Below are 19,153 nucleotides of genomic sequence, written 5' to 3' on the forward strand. Positions count from 1 at the left end.
TCTTCATTGTCTTTAGCTTCTATTGTCCATCCTAGTATGATTTGCACTATAACTTGTTAATTATTGCACCGTGCATTACTTTTGCACCCCGCTGTGGGTTCTATGAGCCAATACACCTGTAAATTTCTCCACTGTGAGATTAATAAAGTCTTCTATTCCTATTCTATTCTATATTTGTTGCTAAATGTGCAAAATAACAAACAGCTGCTGTCTCTTCTGGATTTTAACATGTTCTTTTTTTTATTTTTATTTTTTATTTTCAACTAAAAAAGTGCAAAATCAAAACTGAAAAACCTTCTAAACAAAAAAACCAACCGGTTCCGTTTCTAAACTGAAAACACACCACAGTCTGCAGCAGCAGACACAAATCAATGAACTAAACATGATATATCCGATATGGAAACGGCACAAACTTACATGTCTCTGGAAGCCATGCTGCGCGCTGCTGTAATGTTTTGATTTCCTTCTTCCCATGCGCTCTGTGGCCAAACTGACTACTGGCCAATGAACTGCCGTAGCCTCCGAGGAACGGTCTTTTTTTGACCAATGAGATAAGAGTGATTCTGTGTTGTCGAGCCATCTCTGTCAGCTCATTGGTCACAGAACGTCAGAGAGCCGGTGACCAATTTACCGTAAGTTTTCAAAAAAAAGCGCATGTTCCATTGCTCACGTTTTGACTCTCACAAAAATACGGAACAAAGTGCGTTCCTTTTCAGCTCAATACGGAACGCACCTTTTTACTTCCAAATACGGAACGATTCCGTTTTTCAAGGAACGGTTGGCAACTCTAGTCTGTTCACTTCTGTCGAGCTCAGTCCTGCCGCGCTCTGATTGGCTCACGTAGACGCGACGTACGCTGACGTCCACCAATCAGCGCAGACGTTTATTCCCTGGGTTTGGTTCCGGGCTGGCCTGTTATTATTTTAAGTGGCAGGTTGAAAATCGGTGAGTATTTCTGATTCTGCTGTTAACGTGCGTGCGCCGTGCGGTTCGTGCCAGCCGTAGACGATATGAAGAGGGAAAGACTTCCGCGTCGCTCGTGGCTTTGCTCGCCTCCACCCCGCCTCTTTCTCCCCAGATTGGGAAAGTAGGCAGCTGAGAGCTCGGCGCGCCGAGGAAAACATCCACAGGCAGCAAACACACTGAGCGTGATCAGACCCAGATCTGTTCTCATCTGACCTACTTTCCGCGTGTCTCCCGCGTGCGCCTCCGGGCCTTGTTGCCCATGAGCTAAGAGGGGCAGTGAGGGGATTACTCCCCTCGTCAGAGGAGTCGTCACTTCCAGAGACCACCGGGAGAGTCTGTATCGCGTCCCTATCATGACCGCTACACCTTACGGGAGCAGATCCAGTCTGATGAAGGCCCAAAGCTGCTCGAGGCTCATCGATCATCTGAACACGAGACTAAATAAATAAATGCAGCGAGCTTTCCGCCGTCTGTTTGTGACAGTGCCTTGAAAATGCCAGCAGGTGGCGCACTTTCCCAGTTTAACTCCCGTCTGTCATCAACAGGTCTCCCTCCATTCAGACATGAACATGTACGCTGTGCCCAGCCCGGGAATACCAGGCTGCCCGCCGGGGTTAGAGTACCTCACTCAGGTAAACCCTCTTTACCTTTAGCACAGGTGACAACAAAATGCATAAAGTCTGAAATGTAAATAAGATGAGATGAGCACAATAATTAAATCAAAACTGAAGAAATCAAACGTGATTACACATTAATCTACTCCAGGGCTTCACTGTATATTGCAAATTTGTCATATATTCAACAATGTGAACATGCAAAAAGTACATGTCAAGAAAGACTGAACTCTGTTAAATTATATTTAAATACAATGTGGATTATTGCAAATTCTGAAATGCAGACTTCCAACGATTTTGTGATGCACTAATTTAAACAATAACTGAAAACAACATCTGTTGTGTATTTATCTGATGTATAAGATTGTGTGTAAAAGAGAATAAAATCAACTACTTGCGTGTTTGTTTGCATTTAAAATCATATCGTCACAATACTAAACCAAAGTTCTGCTATGTTTACATGTGCTTCTATATCCAAAATGAGATGTATTCATTTTAAGCATAAACGAATAAAACTTACACCTCGGCTCTCCATAATAATTCACATTTTTCATGAAATTTAATTGCTGACTCTTGTTTATTCATTAGAAAAATCATACTATTTATTTTCAAATTATTGAGGTTAGGATTAGCTCCAGTCCACTTTGGCTTTAAGATCGATCAGGCAGTATAGAATATTGATTAATGGGTCAGAGCAATCAGATGATGTTGGAACATCCAACTCATTCAACCCAAAGCTAATGGTTTTGACACACGGCATAGAACTTGGTGTGACTGTGTGCAATTTGCATCACAGGAAAGAAAACTTTTCATCTGTTGTTCAGTAGTTTGAGTCATCCATTGATCTGTTTCATTCAGTGTGGGCTCACTGGAAGTGTTTGAACTATCACTTGTATTCAGTTATTGAAATATGAACAAAACTTGTACATGCCATTGATATTATACACATAATGGGAAGTTTGTGATGTCTGTGAAATCAGAACCGGGCCAATAGAGGCCGAATGAGCAGTTTCTTTCCTCCTGCTTTGTGTCTGTTTGTGGCAATGGAGATGAAATAGAGGTGAGAAGGTTCCAGTGTGAAGGGGTGAGCGGCACAGCGAGACGGGACGACACACATTCACAGCTTGCTTGCTTCTGATACCAAAAGTTCGCTCGCTGTGTAAAATGACACACCGAGCGGCTGTAGGCTGGCTTTGTGTGTGTGTGTGTGTGTGTGTGTGTGTGTGTGTGTGTGTGTGTGTGTGTGTGTGTGTGTGTGTGTGTGTGTGTGTAAAAAGCCAGCCAGAGAGGGGAATCTCCTTACAGTGCTGCTGCTGAATCTCTGTGTGTGAAAGCTGCTTTGCTGCTTAAGCATTGGCGATCAAAGGTGAATTTACTGTTTACTCTGCATGTATCACATAGCTACTGAAATAGGCTTACTCTACTCTGAAATATGCCCTCTTTGTGTGTATTGTGTGTGTAAACCTTTACTGCTGACGTGTAAATCAAAATGGTCAGGTCCAACACATGACACCATTCAGCAAAACTGCCCTCGTTATGTAATACAGTAGAACTGGAAGATGATCTTTCAAACCTTTCCAGGACTCACTGTCATGATTTACTGAGCGCTTTGCCTTCTTGACTCCAGGTTGTATAAAGCAGTGTAGAAGATGGACGAATGAATCATAAAACAGCTACATTTCCAAAACTTTTGTCTTGTGTTGCCAATGAAGAAGTGATGAGAGAACAAAGTGTAAGGAACGTTAGCCCCACCCAGTCATTATGAAAATACACTGAACCAATTATACCAATATGGCCCCTTAATTCCCAGAAGAAAATCAACCGTGGCATAAATACAACCTTGCCTTAATTAAAATTGTGCCACAATGTATTTAACATCTCATGGGACATGTACTGTAGTTCACAAACAAGTTGGGTGTGACAACATTTCAATAATTACCAATAAAATATTATTATTGCCATATGCAAAAACAATCCTCTTAGATAATTCTGTTCTTTTTTTTTTTAACTTTATGGCTGTGGAATGAGTCACTGCTTCTCATCTCTTATGCTTTCAAGATAATTTTTAATATCTGCCATTGCCTCATTATTAGACATTTACTGTGCATGTTACAAATCGTGGCATCTTGTTTTACTGCTCATACTGAGGAAGTCCTGGATTATTTATGGGCGAAGCTCTAATTTCTAGCAGTCGCTGAATTTTCTTGGGATCATAAAAGGCCTAGGAACGGGGCGGGTAATTAATTCTTCTGAGAGGGCCACATGAAATACAAGGAGCGCCGTGACGGGCCAAGATAAAGTTTTTTATTCAGTTCCAGCCAATATCAATACAGCCCTGATTAAAGCGGCAGTAGGCTACATGCTTTTCATTAGTTACTATTTGTGCTCTGCAATTGTCAAATTCTAGTTTTTCTGTGTTTTGGCTGATGAAAGAGAGAGACTCAGAGCAAAATCGCATCTGTATTCAGATTAATACATTCCTGGTGTCACCCCCCCCCAACAGGGTACATTTTAGCCGCTATCAGCTTCAGTGCGCTTCATCACGGAGTTACACTTTACCACGAAACGTGCATTTGCTGCTGTGAGAAGTCAAAACGGCTCCTGTGAATGAGACCCAACAGGAACAGCCGAGGAGCTGCTGCTGGATCACGAACGCCGCTCGCCTTTCAGCACACCTTAAACACTGACATGGCTTAAAAAGTATGTGCAAATGAAAACAGTATGTCGAAGAAGTGATACATTGTGCCGCGTCTCCTGTTTTACGATCGCAGTGACCCACACTGAAGTGTGGTTTTACAAGCCGAATGTAAACTGTGTGCATGGAATCGCCACTGTCTGCTGACACGTCATAAGTCTGACAGATGTGTGGTTTTCTAGGTGGATCAGCTGCTCATCAAACAGAAAGTGGAGCTGGTTGAAGGTATGTAAACAAGCTTAGTGGTGATTTTTTTCAGCAGAACAGAAGCACCTCAACCTATGTGTTTTATTTTTTTATTTTGTATCGATGCAGCTCTTGTTGGATTCGAAAGTAACAACAAGTACGAAGTCCGTAACAGCGTGGGCCAGAACGTGTTCTACGCCGTGGAGGAGAACGACTGCCTGAGCCGGCAGTGCTGTGGCCCGCTGCGCCCCTTCACCATCCACGTCCTCGACAACTTCGGACAGGAGGTCATCACCGTCACCAGACCGCTGAAGTGCATGTCGTGCTTCTTCCCCTGTTGTTTACAAGAGGTGAGCGGAGGCGCTTGCACGTCAGATCACAGTGTCCGGGCTCCTCTGTCCAGTTCCTCCAGCCGTTTACGTGTTTAAAACCCGAGGCGTGTCTACAAATCACACTGTGTCCTTCTGCCGTGCTCTGCCCAGCTGGAGGTGCAGGCCCCCCCTGGAAACACGGTGGGATACCTGATGCAGCAGTGGCACCCGTTCTCCCCCAAATTTATTGTCGAAAATGAGCACAGAGAGCCTGTGCTGAAGATCCACGGGCCGTTCTGCGGCTGGAGCTGCCTTCCAGATGTTGACTTCGAGGTGAGTTTATTTAAACGCGGGAATCCACTAAAATTGTGAAAACATAACGCAACACGGTCAGATTCTCGCCCTCCGGACACGAGGAGGGGATCGCACTCTGACGTGAGGAATATGTTTCCAATCAGAGCGGGCCGCAGTCGGCTGGAGCGGCCGCACAGGCCGCGCTCCAGAGCCGTACAGTGCGGCCATTGTTCCATGGCTCGGCTGCTTTTATTAGATTGAGCTGTGAAGGGGATTCGGGTCAGCGGCGCAGACCTTTAACCAGACCCGTGGGAGGGGGAAGCGAAGCATGAGATTGCCATCCCGGTGCCTCCCTCTGCTGCTTTGAACAAAACTCAGATTACTGTCACGATGGAGGGGGGGGGGAAGCTGAACCGTTCCATGAACTCCCTTCAGCAAATCCAGACATGTCTGGTGACTGATCGCTATCCTCGTGCAGCACGTGTCGGCAATTTGTCGTCTCTGTAACTTCATCCGCAGATTGTCACGATGGACGAAGTCAGTAAGATCGGCAAAATCAGCAAGCAGTGGACGGGACTCCTCCGGGAAGCTTTCACGGACTCAGACAACTTCGGCATCCAGTTCCCCATGGATCTGGACGTGAGGATGAAGGCGGTGATGATCGGCGCATGCTTCCTCATCGTGAGTGTAACGTTAACCGTCCATTTCGTCCATGACGGACGGTAATCAAGATGCCAAAAACAAGTGTAATATGATACACTTTGAGCTCAGTAGGATGTAGTTGAGGGTTTCTCACATTGTAATTTATAAGCAACTGCCAGGCGTCACGTCGCCGCAGCAGACGCTGTAGCCTCGTGTGACCCAGCTTTCAGGAGGAGCTGCGCGTTTCCTGTCACAGCTCGTCGGAAATTTCATGTACCCACTACTTAATGTACCACTTAGTGGGAAATGTGACCTTAAACCACCCCATCATGCCAAACGGCTCGTCAGGGGGCCTTTCTAGATCGAGCAGCATTCGCAGCGATGGTTCGAATATGAACGAGCTGCTACGTTTTCCTCAGAATCAGGTCGAACATCGCTGCTCATTTGACCTTTCAGCCTGTCTAACGTCTCTTTCTTGTCTCTCCTCATGCAGGACTTCATGTTCTTTGAGACGACAAACTAGGATCCAGACCGGATTTACGCGAAACATTCCCGGAAGAACAAGGCCATGGTGATCAGTCCCCGACGCCCTCACATAGAACAGCCTTTACAAAGATAGTTTCAAGAAAGTACATCTTATAATTTTGCATGAACAATAAAATAGAGGGTGTGTTTTAGTCGTAGCTGCTCAGGTTGGCTGTGGAGTCGTGTCGCTGGGTTGTGAGTGCACGATGCCGTGTTTTTAGACAATATTTGTAAGGATGGATGTATTTGTTTTGTTTTGTTTTTTTAACATTCATTTTGTGTGTATTTGTGTTTACAGTATGGTCACTGATCACATCTGGGATCAGTCTCTACAGAAAACTATAAACAGCGAACAAAAACGACCGACGCTATTCGGGTTTGCCTGAAAAGTAGGTTAGCCTTTGTAATTTGTAATGTGGTCAGACTATTAGTGGAGATGTTAATCGACCTCATTTACTCTGCTTGCAGCTGTTACTGTGTGAGAACTCAAAGACTCGAGCAACTGTTGTTCAAATATTTATGGAGGTTTTTTAAATTTATTTATTTATTTTTTTGTTCTGTTTAACACTTTGTCAACTGAGAACAACATGTGTGTGCAATGCTCTGTGTGTGCATGAGTGTTTGCGGGTGTGTTTGCGATGTGTGTGTGTGTGTGTGTGTGTGTGTGTGTGTGTGTGTGTGCGTGTGTGTTTTAACTGCAATGTAAATGATTATACAGTAGAATACAAAGTATTTCTATTTTCAGAGCTACAATAATTATGCATCGTTAACACGAAGGAGGTTGTTCTTTGGGGTTAAATGATGGGTTGATGTAATGTTGAGGTCCGATCCACAAGAGGGCGCCAGACATCCACTAAAGCTCAACCCAGCACATAGTCCAAGAGGACGGTCTCCAGTCCTGCTCGTGCTATAGAAATGTACTGAAACATAAGTGTCTGATGACATTGTATATTTTTTGGAGAAACTCAGGTTGAAATGCATGCTACTGTACTATAGCGTTAGTGACGGCTGCCTCTCACAACGACACACCTGCACCTCATACTACAAACATAAAGATTCTTTTGTACATTAATTTCCTCTGTGTCTATTTTGCAGACATCTGTTGCAGTCACCTTGAATTTATGCCATTTTAAACTTTGCAAAGATGATATTTTAGTCTGAAAACCTAAAATCAAACCTGCAATTATAATTTCCACAGTAATAATAGCAGCTTCCATCTTATGGCTGATTATATGCAGATACACATCACGTGTGCATATTTTACAGACGTGGGCATCAGCTGGTGAGTTATACAATATTATGGCAAATGTGTCTCGACATCAAGGCAAGAAAGGGTTTTGTTTTTCAAATACAACCTTGCAAGCTTGAACAAGAAATGCCAAAAGCCCTTTTTTTTTATTGCATGCAGTCTTTAAAGGGTAAAGGCTTTTTGTTTTTGTAATTTATAATGAACACTGACAGCCAGAGTCGACTCAGATTTCTCAAGACGCATGATGCTTATCATTTCAGATATTTCCCATTGTTTCAGTTTTAATAGCAATGACATACAACTTATTGGGGAACAATATGTTGATCAATACTTTCATCCTTTTTTTCCCCCCAGGATTAGCCTGATTAAATAAATACAGTGATAGTATAAGATGCTGGTGCTGTTACATCCTGTGAAGGCTCTTCGATTGTGTTCAAATGCCAAAAATTGTATTCAGAATGTGAAACAAAGGGAATTTTTTTGCTTTAGTCACACAACGATAAACAACTAACGTCCTTAATCTTCTACTTCTGCACTAATACTGTGAACTACCAAACTGTTTAGTCATGCAATGAATTAAACCGAACAAAGATTAACTTGTGCAAATAGACCATGAAAACACTTCAATAAAAATGAAAAGATGTTTCTTTGATGTGTGTAGTTCTTGCTCATAAACTTGATTTCTTGATACAAACTCGACGGAGCAGCACAGAAATGCTTCATTTCAGAAAGCATTACATGCTATCAGGGACCTTTTTGGCTTCAATCTCCACAAAGCGTCCCATAACTAAAAGATTTACAATGATCGGACCTTGTACGTGGTTATGTTAGACCACTGAGCTGTGCTTGGTAATTAGCGGAGTTCAGCAAAGCACCGTGGCGAATACCTTCACCTCTCCCTCTCACATTTTTAATGTCTTTAGAAAATCTGAAAAAAAAAAAAAAAAAATGTTTGTTTAGCGTGCAGAAACGAGCTTCTAGGCCAATCAATAGTACAGATTATATGAACCATTCAAATATAGATGTGAAGGATATCACAAGGAGGAAAGGGAGGAGGGAAGCATTTCATTTTCTATCTCTTCAAATATGCAATTAACCAGAAAATGTTAACCTTCAGTTCTGCCTTAAAAATACTTCTCATTTAAAACATCCCTTTTATGCTTTTCTTTTCAAAACACACATATAAGCTAAAACAGAGAGTCTGGGATTGGAAGGTTATACCTGGATTCCTGCTGCCTTCGGTAGCTTGGAACAGGTCTAAAATCTAGAAAATGTCTTTGTTTGGGAACCAAGGCATCTTTTCATTATGAATATTCACTCTCATACAAAAAACAGGGAGTGTGTGTTCACTGACCTTATCAAGCATTCATTCCTATCAATATTATTTTTTGACTGATCTGGGGTCAGGGACTCTGACCCAAAAAGGAGTGATCGGCACCCTGATCACTGTTTTTCTCAGGGCTGGTTATAGACGGCACTGTCCCTGACTTCTTCTGTGAGTCACTGCAAAGTATGAGTCATGATCCACTTCGTGTGGCAGTGATGATCTTACCATATTACTTGGGAAGGATTCGTGGAATATATGTTGCGGAAGGTCTTTCAGTGCAATAGTTAATTAAGGCTGTTGCTGGAAAACTGTGGAGGCTGGAGGGAATGAGGGAGGATGATATTTTAGGTCATTTTCTTGTGATCAAGAGAGGATTTCTCTTTTCTTTTTTCTTTTTTTGTGCTTCATATACCATGCTAATGGCACGGCTCTGGGGACGGCAGTGCTGATGTTTGTGGTAATCAGGCTGATGGCTGCTCAGTCCACCACTTTGATCCGGAATGAAAGAGGCCGATGGCAAATTGGCTGCATTGTGCACATTTTAATATTCCGCCACCTACAAACACAGCAGAGCTTCCATTCCGCTACTGTTTTTGGGTTTTTTTTTGTTACCGCAATAAAATGAATGGCCTTTGTGCCTCCACAAAGTGCTGCTGCTGCTATTTTGGTGCTCGGTTACCTCCGTCACAACCAAATGTTAAACTCTCACCTTTGAACTCTGCTTGACCCCACATTTCAATTAGTTTCCACCCCCCCCCCCCCCAAACTGAAACCCAGGGCAGAAGCAGCTGTGGGAAGAAACACATTGTTTCTCCCAAATCCTCCCAGTGCTTCTCGAGAAACAACCCTCTCCTGGGATGCGCTGTAAGACGGAGCTGGAACTGCGCTGTAATACGATACGCTAGCGAGAGACGCTCCACATTTGGTAGGAATTAAACACACCGACCACACCGAGGTGATGTCACAGACATGGCCGCGGCGGTGATTTGCTGGCCGACGTGCCCCAGACCGGGAGAAAACACTGATGACTTTTCCAGCTCTTACAGTACGTGGGATAGCCGTCTCTGTGCGACGCATCATTAAATAGACTTCCCTTCTAATTAAACGCACATCAGACTTTTTGCATCCAATAAAGTGTGGGATCCGCCTCTGATGTGTGCGTTTGTAGCTGCAGCGGTAGCCGCAGAGCCAGGCTGAAGCAGGCCAATCACGCAGGCGCACGTCAACGCCGGTTATTGTGATTACTCTCACTGGCAAAACAAAAGTCTGATTTAAGTCTGGAGAGGAGGGGGCACGCAGAAAACAATACAAACAACTTACTTTTGCCCAGTTTCTGAATCTGTATGATATTACAATACTCTGCAGACAGATTGACGAGCTGCGAACTGATGCTGTCCTTATGCTAAATGAACTGCTTTGACTCAAGGATCGCACACACGTTGGACGACGTTAAAAGATTTCAAAATGTATTCTGTCTGATCTGGACTGATTTCCACATGAACAACATATTCTGCTGCCAAGAGCAGAGTCTCTCTCTCTAAATGGGTTTTGACTGAAGTGCGGGAGGAAATATAGACTTTTCAATCTGCATTTGGAGCTCAGAGTCCGCTGGGACTCAGAGTGCAGCTTAATCTTCCGGGGTGATAACAGTTGGATCCCAGCGGCGTACAGTAACTGGAATTCCGGCTATTTGTGTTTGGGGCTCACTGTGATAAACAACTGGCTGAAGCAACATCTGTCCAAACGCTGTCTTGGAAAAACACTATTTACTCACACACGCGCACGTGTGAGTGTGTGTGTGTGGAAGGCGCGCTTCTGTAGTAAATCAGGGTGGCAGATTTACTTTTACAGTTGTATTCACCCAGCAAAGTCTCAGATTTTTCTTAGTTATATAGATTCCTGTTTTAGTAATTATTTCATATTTTGTTGGTACAACAACGTCATGCATTCTATGTATTTTCAAATCAATCCCACTGTCAGTAGGCTCATTTTGTGTATTTTCATTTCAAGTATTTGGCTTATTTTCACTTCAGTGCAAGTTTTTTGCCACTCAGATGATGTGATTGATGTTTAATGGGTATATTAAGGCGTCCCTGGGAAGAGGTGTTTTTTTTTTAATCACAATTAAAAGTTGAACACATTTATCCAAGGCTCAATTTCTTTTAATTTTTAAATAATGACTTTTCTGAAAGATTTCCAGGGCTTCTGCATAATTTTTAAAACTTCTGCATAGTTTTTTTTTTAAAGATTGTAACCCTTTACCTCTGAAAGACTCTTTCTTACCACTTTTCCATGCTCCTGCCCTGTTTGTCACTTAACCTTAAAATGCTTCCCAGCTGTTTAATTTCTGAAATTGGGTCACAGGTTGTACACAGTTTTTATGTTTTACAGTTTGGTCCCTTTGGTCTTTGGTCCCTACACAACCTGTCCCCCCCCGCCCTCGCCCCGCTTCGTGCCCGCTGTATTTGTTCCATGAGTGATTTTGTGTATCTTCAATGTGACTGACACTGTGGAAACCTGCATGTGAGGTTTTGGTGAAGTGCGCTCACTGCGCCTGTCAGACAGATTCTCACCAGACCGGTCCGCTCCGCCTGCAGAGAACAGACGAGGTTCCAGCTGGCTGTTTTGGCATGAAATTATCACTATGTGCGAAGCTGAATCTGTCGACATCTCCCCCTGGTCTGCGGCCCCACCCATCCGGGTGCAATCGGAGTTGACCGGTCAACAAAAATACCAATTTTGGTTTTGCACATGTTGCACCTGTCGAAATTAGCACTGTGAAGCCTTCACCACCCTGCACTGCACTTTCTGACTTTGGGAGGAAACCAGATTTCCCAAGGAAAACCCACATGGCCACAGACAAAATGTATTCTGATGAACACCCAAATAAAATAAAAGTGACAAAATGGTCGAATGAACAGAGGATACTTGAAATAATTCTAACCCAAGCTGGAAAGGTTTCAGCTGCCGCGTGAAATGCCTCCAATTCAAATGTATTTGTATAGCGTCGAATACAGCACAGTCGTTTCAAGGCACCTTTACAAAGGGAAAGCTAACAATTCCACATGAATCAGCGAAAGCGACAGTGGAAAGAAAGAAAGAAAAAAAATCTCCCTTTTAAAAGGAAGAAACCACTGCAGAACCAGGCTCAGAGCTGGCGGCTGCCTGCTCTCCTGGTCATGGTGAGGGGATGGAAGGAGAAAAAAGGAGAGGACAGATAGACTGAGGCGAGGGATTGAAACCCTGGTTTGGATCGAGGTAGAGATTCTAACCCTGGTTCAGGTGGATAAGGATTTTCCATTCAGTACAGCAGACAGACGTCCACTGGCTGCAGACGGATGCAGCCACGCAGGAGATCCTGCAGGCAGAGAGAGAAGAAGAGACTACAGGAGAAATGTTTCTAACATGTGATGGTGAAACATGGCGAGTGAGAGAGGAAAGAAGCTTTGTGCAAACCTTCAAGCAATCTTAACCTGCGGCAGCTTCATAAAACAGCGCAGGATGGCCTGAAGCAGCTCTGACTGTAAGCCTTACTAAACAGAAAAGTCTTCAGCCATTAAAAAGGACATTAAAAGCCGAGACTGTGTCGGCCTCCCTAACTGAAACGGGGAGCTGGTTCCACACGACAGGAGCCTGATAGCTGAAGGCTCTGCCTCCCGTTCTACTTTTAGAAAACCGAGGAACCTTGAGTGAGCAGGAGTCTGGGAGCGAAGTGTTCTGCCAGGGAAACATGGGGCTAACTGTTATGAGGGAGCCTGGCTGACTGGTAAAGAATTTCAAAAGTTTGTCATATTAGTAACATTAACATTGAAACTAAAATCTTACATAAAAAATACACTTTCTAACTTGTCTGTATTCTATTTTAAGCATGAGTAGAACATTAAGTGGTTAATCCCTTTCTAGAATTGGGGTTATGCTTTAATTATTGGGAATGTGACAAAACCCAAAGTTTTTTTTGTTTTCAACTCTTTCAGTTCATGGTCTTGACAACACATGTGGCGAACGAGACTCAAATCATAGTTCACACTGTCGAAGTCGCGAGATTTTTGCGTCTTGCCACACACTTAACGTCACGACCGCAGGGACACATAAAGATGTCACATGTCAGATAAACTGCAGTAATTGTTGTTTGTGAAATGAGCCTATAGGCAGCAATTAGGGTTTCTTAAAGCTGCATTTGGAAAGGTAAATTAGCGGTGTATTCTAAAGCTGTGAGGTGGCAGTATGGAGAACAGGTTAACCCATCGTCTTTTCCTCAGCCTACTGCTGACTTCTGGAAGGTTTTGCGAGGCCCTGTGGTTTTTCATGGCCACCTAATGATGACACTGAAACGAAAGGTCGACAAAAGGGCTCATTATGTGTAATTTTCAGAAGAATGTTGCTGAAAAGACCCATTTTCTATCTCGTAGAAAACGCAAATTTACTGGAAGTCAGTCCGATTTGAAAATTCCTGACATTTTCCACTCTGCACTAAAATTAATTTGCTCTTAAGTCTTCACAGTTTTTTTTAAGACAACAGGAAAAAAAAAAAAAAAAGGACCGCCCATGATCAAAGCGAATCAAGCCATATCTAACCTCTCTCCTCTTGTGTGGCCGACATTAAAAATATACATGCTGTGCTTGTTAAAGCTCTTTGCTGCCAGATTAAAGACGGCGCTAATGAAGCCTCGTTGTGTGCCCTCGCCAGGCGACCCCTGGACCACGCCCCAAACCGACGGACGCCCCAACGCCTTGGAAATGCGCCCACAGCCGAACCGGGGCTGACGTAACGGCGGGGCGATCCGGATGGCGCGCTGACTCAAGAAGATGGATGATCCTCTTCCCATTGATCTGGACTAGCATAATTACACTTTCAGGCAGTGATGAAAGCTTTTCGGATAAAAATAAAAACCCTTCTTTTACAATCGTGGTGCAGTTGTGGGTTTTTTCAAGAAAGGTTTGAGGGATTTTTTTTTTCGGGGTATGTGATTCACCAGTGCTATTCCAAAAGCCTCCAATCTTCCCACTGAAAGACTGTCCCTCCAAAATAGAACAGAGTGTTGCTTAAAGTAGTGCAATGTTAATAGAAAAGAATCAGGAAACACTTTTTTTTTTTTTTTAACTGGCAATTACGGACGACACGCATGAAAAAAGGAAAAATTCAGTAAATGGATGCGGGAGACATTTCGGCTTTACTTTCCCATGTGAGACTTTCCTCATTGACTTCTTTCTCCTCTGAGGCCTGTTGTCTTCAATACTGAGCATCTCTTCAGAGTCTTCCTCCCTAATGAATCGTCTGGTTCTTCTTTGCAGCTTGATTAAATTTAAACAGTGCCTGTAAACTCACCGTCTCCAAAACACTCCCAGAAATAGAGGACGCTCCGCAGACGTCAGGAAGCTGCAACACTGTTTAGTCTCCTGCTCCTGTGAGGACAGCGGAGGTTTGAGGTTTTTGCGCGCTATGTTTGGCAGCGAATGGGGCTAAAATTAAAAAGCAGACATCGGAACACGCCACCTGTGCATTAGGGAGGCTTTCAGCAGTCCCCACTCCCTTTTAAGGTTGATAAACAGCTGTATATCTAAGCGTGCTGGCATCCAGCGCCGGCCTACACCGATACCCAGGCAGATAAAGCGCGGGGGATAATTGTGCGCAGGTGTGCCGTGTTGTCCCGATGAGCTCCCGGCTTTCTCCGCTGTCCTCACCCGACTCGCTGCCGCCGTCGCCCACCTTCTGCACACCGTATCCGCCAATTTGTGTGTTAATAGATGCAATTTTCCAACCCATGCGTCACAGGTTTAAACTAGTCATCAGTGCATCTTCCGACACTCTTTAGAAGTACTATTCCAGCTATAGCACCGACTTACAAAGTCAGTAGATTCTCACACAGAGCTCTGATCTGTTGGGGTGAAATCCAATCCAGGGAATACTTCATTGACTTTTTCCAGATATTTTGTGGGTGTTCTGATTTGAGCCACTGAACTGAACAAGGCCGTGTGCATTATCTGTGCAACGCTGCCAAGATACAACGCCGGGTTCTGTTCCACAAACACTCGCTGGATTCCAGCTGGAGCAGCTCCCTTCACAAACCCACAGAGCTCGGATCCCTGTTAGATATTTGTCACAGAGCTGTAAAATCTTTCATTATTTAAAGCTTCTTTTGAATGCAGATGAAATAGGAACTTCTGAGGTAAATACTGCAGCCAAAGGTCAGTCAGCTTTTCAACTTGATCGGAGTTTCAGAGGATTACCTTTTCTGGCTCAAAGTCTCTCTATATGAGAGACAGACAACAGAGTGGTAATTTTCTCATGACTCACTGATTTCCATACGCTCGCCTGCCCAATGCTCATTTCACTCTCGGTTGAATGATATATTACAGCGAAAAAGAAAGGCTGAGGTCCAACTTAAGAATCCTGCATTAAGATTTTTGGCAGGCTCCACATTCCTCCCGCGGTTTATCAGGGCCCTGTTGGAGGAAATCATTTAACGAACAAAAAAAGTTGGACCTTTCCAAAAGCCATCTTGAATAGACTAAACCCAACGACGTCATTTAGCAAAACAATCTGCTGGCAGTCGTCATAACTGCCGTGGAGAGCGTTTGCCAGGAAGGGTTTACAGCCGGGGGGGGATAGTCTGCTACTGCTACTCTTAATAAAGAATACGAGACGCAAATGAGACAAAGCACGGGTTTCAAGGGCAGCAGCAAGACGCTGATACAAAGTGATGGTAAATAGAGGCTGGATTTCATGTTGCGAGCCTCTGCTTTTCTCTTCAGCGCGCGCTGCACAAAAGAAGCAGCATGCGGCTCCAACATCTGTAGCTCCAGAAACCTGCCTGTGTGTTCAGGAAAGTTTTCTGGCCATTTCGAATGATCCGTATTCCATGTTTCATCCCGCTCTGAGAACTGATTCAGGTCATGTTTTCCCCTCATAAATCTTCAAGGCAGAAGACCTCGACATGACAAAGCAAACACAAGTTGTTGGATTGCTTTGAGAGTCATTAAAAATGTAAGACTGTACAGAAATATTCAGACTCTTCATTTATTAATTGAGTGAAACTATTTTGGCAGCAACGGCAGCATCAGGTCTGTCTGGAATTGATCCAACAAGCTCGGCGTGTCGATCGTTTGGAGGCATCTCCCATGTTGCTGGCAGAACTGTCAGTCAGATGAGAGGGAGATGACTGCTGCAGAGCCATTTTCAGATTCTTCCTGAGATGGCAGGTAAATCTCCTGGTTGTGGCTGAGCCACCAAAACGTCCATAACATTTTATCAGTAATTATTCCCTTCATGAGATGTGATATCGTAAAAGGTTTTCACAAGCAATCAAACAGAATTTTTGCAGTCAAGTCCATTTTGTAATTTTGCTGCTACATATGCCAAGACCTACTGGAGAAGCAAATCAACCTCTACGTAAAGATTTTCAGCAGATATGAGAGAAAAAAACTTCAATAATTCCTGATGAATGCTGTGTTGACTTTGGATTTAGCAGAGGACACAGCGCCACCAATTATGACGGCCTATAAATACTCCAAACATTACCTCACGCAACTTCGGTCTTCATCCATACTATTGGACTTTGATTTCCAAATAAAATACTAACTTTTGTTTCATGTGGGAAAAACTTTGAACCTTCAAGCAGTGGAACAAATCAACTTTCTGCAACGTGCTGAAACTGCTTTTAATGTTGACTCAGGTTGACTGAATTAGTGAAACTCTTGTTGCTCTTTGCCTGCTGGATCTTTGTGTGGTGTCTCCTGAATACTGGCTCCAGCATCAGTCCTCTCCTGGCCGCATCCAAGCTTCTGGGTCTGCTTTGCTTGACAATCTTTTCAAAGCTGCATCCTTTTGCACGTTTCTATCACAATGTGTCCTGACAGTCAACCTTCAATTAAAAATGCATAGATGAACACTGAGCAAAATGATTCATCAGTGTTCTTCTGTGGTTTCGCCCCCTTTTTAAATAATATTAATAAATTACTGAAACATTTTTGGAGCGCAAGTAATGAGTCAATGACAGGAGTGTCAGCCTAACTACATCCCTATTAGACCAACCCTGTGACAACAACATAACCTCCAAACACACGTTTAATGAAGTTTCTATTAAATCTGTTATGAATTCTTTAAATATTTCTTAGACAAAAACACCTGCATGCCTTTAACATGCATGTTTTCACGAATGTTTTCCTGGTTATATGACGACTGTTTCATTAGCACTGGGGTTTAAGCAGTGCGCTTTTACTGCTGCATTACTGAACAATGTTGTAATTTGGTTTTCAGTTCTCCGTCTCAGTGTTGCATTCATACTTTTAAAGTACAGTTTGATTTCCAGCAGACAAAGTAAGCCTTTTTTTAATTCATTCAATTATCAGAGCCATTCCACAAGCCATATTATGGGTTGGTTTTGGCCCACGGGCCAGATGTTTGCCTTATCTTAATTTTATGCAGGTTTCTCTTTCTGAATTTTCTCTCTCGCACACACACACACACACCAGACTTTTTCCAAGTAATTCTCACAAATAATTCTATAATAATTCAGTCGCCAGGTGCACACACATATAAACAAATCACATTCAGTAAGAAAAGGGTCATTCTGCTCTCTGTTCAGTAAGCACAAACTCCTGTTGATCAATTCAATTCAGGATATTTCTAGAGAGCATTTCGCTCTGTGGCAGGGAGGCATTTTTACACTTTATAATCCCATTTGGTGAAATTTAAACAGGAACAAGCGACGTGTATGTGTGGGATGGAGATAAAAAGGAAAATAAAGAACAAAAAGGAGATAAACCCTTAAAAACAGAGCCATACTGTACTTTTTCTTGTGTGCTTGTGCAGTTTTATTTGATTTCCCCCGGGTAGCAGGAGGGAGGCAGGGTGTCCAGGGGGAGGGGACGAGAGGAGGGCTTCACACAGGGTGGGGGGTTCAAATACAGCTGTGCCTGCTCACACTTTCGCTCAGGACGTCCCTGTGTCGGGGGTGAACATCCCGTTATCCTCCCTCTCCTGCCTCTCTCCACGGGATTAACGCACAAAACCCCGACTGCAATTAAGGAACCCCGCCTGTCAATCTCTCCTTTCACCCCATTACCCGACACATACAGCTCCTCTCTGAGGCAACAGGAGTTTTTTTTTGTTGTTCAAGCAGTGGCACATCTCGGCCACTGAACAGTAACGCTATTTCTCCCCGTTATTATTTTATTATCGCGAGAGCCCGCAGGCCCAGTGACCCGGCGTCCGGGGCTGATCCGACCGCCGCCGCCGGTCACCTGGCTCATACATCTGGGAACACTTTGTTTTAACAGCGATGGAGTATTTCAAGTTTTCTTTGGTGTTGCTTTCATGCTGGATCAAGTTCGCAGACTCCGTCTTCTCTGCTGAAGCCCCTCCGGCTCCTGCGCTCCTCCCCAAAGGTAAGAGAAACTTTCTCCTGTAGTCTGAACAAACTCACATCCGCTCCAGTATCACTGTTATGTCGTTTGACGTCGAGACGCATCCCCGCCAGCTGTCAATCCCGGTGAGAAACGACGCGTTCCGGAGGCGCAATTTACGCGTCGTTATGTACTGCGCGTGAGGCGCAGGTTGCGCGCCCCGCGGCTCCTGCGTCAAGCGCGCGACGAACGTCGGAGCGTGAAATAACAGAGCGCCGACTGGCACGAGGGAAAAACTGTCTGCGGTTTCTCACAATCCTGTTTTTGTTTTTGATGTTGTTTGGCTGCGCGGTAGCAGCAGACTGGATGCCAGGCTGTAAAGTTTCAGGAGCTCTCCATGTGGAGGCGAGTCCGCCTTTCACTCACTCTCACTTATTTTACAACCATGAAGTCATTAAACGAGAGTCAGTGAGGATCTATAGACGGCAAGCACAGGGGATCAGGGTGTATACCCCCCTCCGTTGAGTATCTATAAACTAGAACTGTATGGATCAGGCTAACAAAGTATTTGAAAGTAGCTTTCTGTGTGATTTAATATGCTTCAAATATTTGTATTGATCTGTGTTGAACTAATTAATTCAGTCACATTTTGCAGGAATCAAATAGTTCATATAAAACAATATCAAACACCAGCAGCAGGGGTTGGTAGTTAGATCCCTCATGTCACCCCTTTACTGTCTTCGAACAAGGTTGTCCCCAATAGAGGTTAAGCCCTCACGGTCGCCATCGCCGCTGGACACGACTAACAGGAGAGAATTCACTGAACTGCTGAAGCATTTGTGAATTCTTTGCACACTCAGGATCTCAACCTTTAAAAGACTGAAGATATGACATTGAGAATCAAACCTTGAAAAGAGCACGAAGCACAAGACATCCATCAGTGACGCATCTGATTCTAAAGCACGCCATTATGTGATTGAGAGCACTTGTAAAGCTGTC

At 43.9% G+C, this 19,153-nt stretch overlaps 2 protein-coding genes across 4 annotated transcripts in view; both read left to right on the plus strand.

Moving 5' to 3' along the window:
- Positions 1-894: 894 nt before the first annotated feature.
- On the plus strand, positions 895-6,494 carry LOC115394212 (phospholipid scramblase 1). Its single transcript, XM_030099436.1, has 7 exons — positions 895-947; positions 1,520-1,598; positions 4,458-4,500; positions 4,591-4,811; positions 4,944-5,105; positions 5,586-5,747; positions 6,202-6,494. Exons 2-7 carry the CDS (start codon positions 1,530-1,532, stop codon positions 6,229-6,231), a joined length of 687 nt encoding a protein of 228 aa, XP_029955296.1. The 5' UTR covers positions 895-947; positions 1,520-1,529; the 3' UTR covers positions 6,232-6,494.
- A 3,207-nt stretch (positions 6,495-9,701) lies between these two features.
- Positions 9,702-19,153, plus strand: part of plod2 (procollagen-lysine, 2-oxoglutarate 5-dioxygenase 2) — a 38,956-nt gene continuing 29,504 nt past the window's right edge. For 2 of the 3 annotated variants that reach the window (XM_030099432.1, XM_030099433.1), the window contains exons 1-3: positions 9,702-9,854; positions 11,950-11,953; positions 18,066-18,196. In XM_030099432.1, the coding sequence (XP_029955292.1) occupies positions 9,779-9,854; positions 11,950-11,953; positions 18,066-18,196 (211 nt within the window). In that variant the 5' untranslated portion in view covers positions 9,702-9,778. Of the gene's footprint in view, positions 9,855-11,949; positions 11,954-17,692; positions 18,197-19,153 lie in introns of those variants that run through there. The other variant, XM_030099435.1, reaches the window with a different exon arrangement.

This window comes from Salarias fasciatus, chromosome 9, assembly GCF_902148845.1.
Source record: "Salarias fasciatus chromosome 9, fSalaFa1.1, whole genome shotgun sequence".
Lineage (NCBI taxonomy): Eukaryota > Metazoa > Chordata > Actinopteri > Blenniiformes > Blenniidae > Salarias > Salarias fasciatus.

Excerpts from the sequence above, each read along its gene's own strand:
- LOC115394212 (XM_030099436.1), top strand. The coding sequence starts at position 1,530 with ATGAACATGTACGCTGTGCCCAGCCCGGGAATACCAGGCTGCCCGCCG. Across the intron at positions 4,812-4,943 it reads TCCCCTGTTGTTTACAAGAG|CTGGAGGTGCAGGCCCCCCC; the intron begins GTGAGCGGAGGC and ends TGCTCTGCCCAG. Across the intron at positions 5,748-6,201 it reads TCGGCGCATGCTTCCTCATC|GACTTCATGTTCTTTGAGAC; the intron begins GTGAGTGTAACG and ends CTCCTCATGCAG.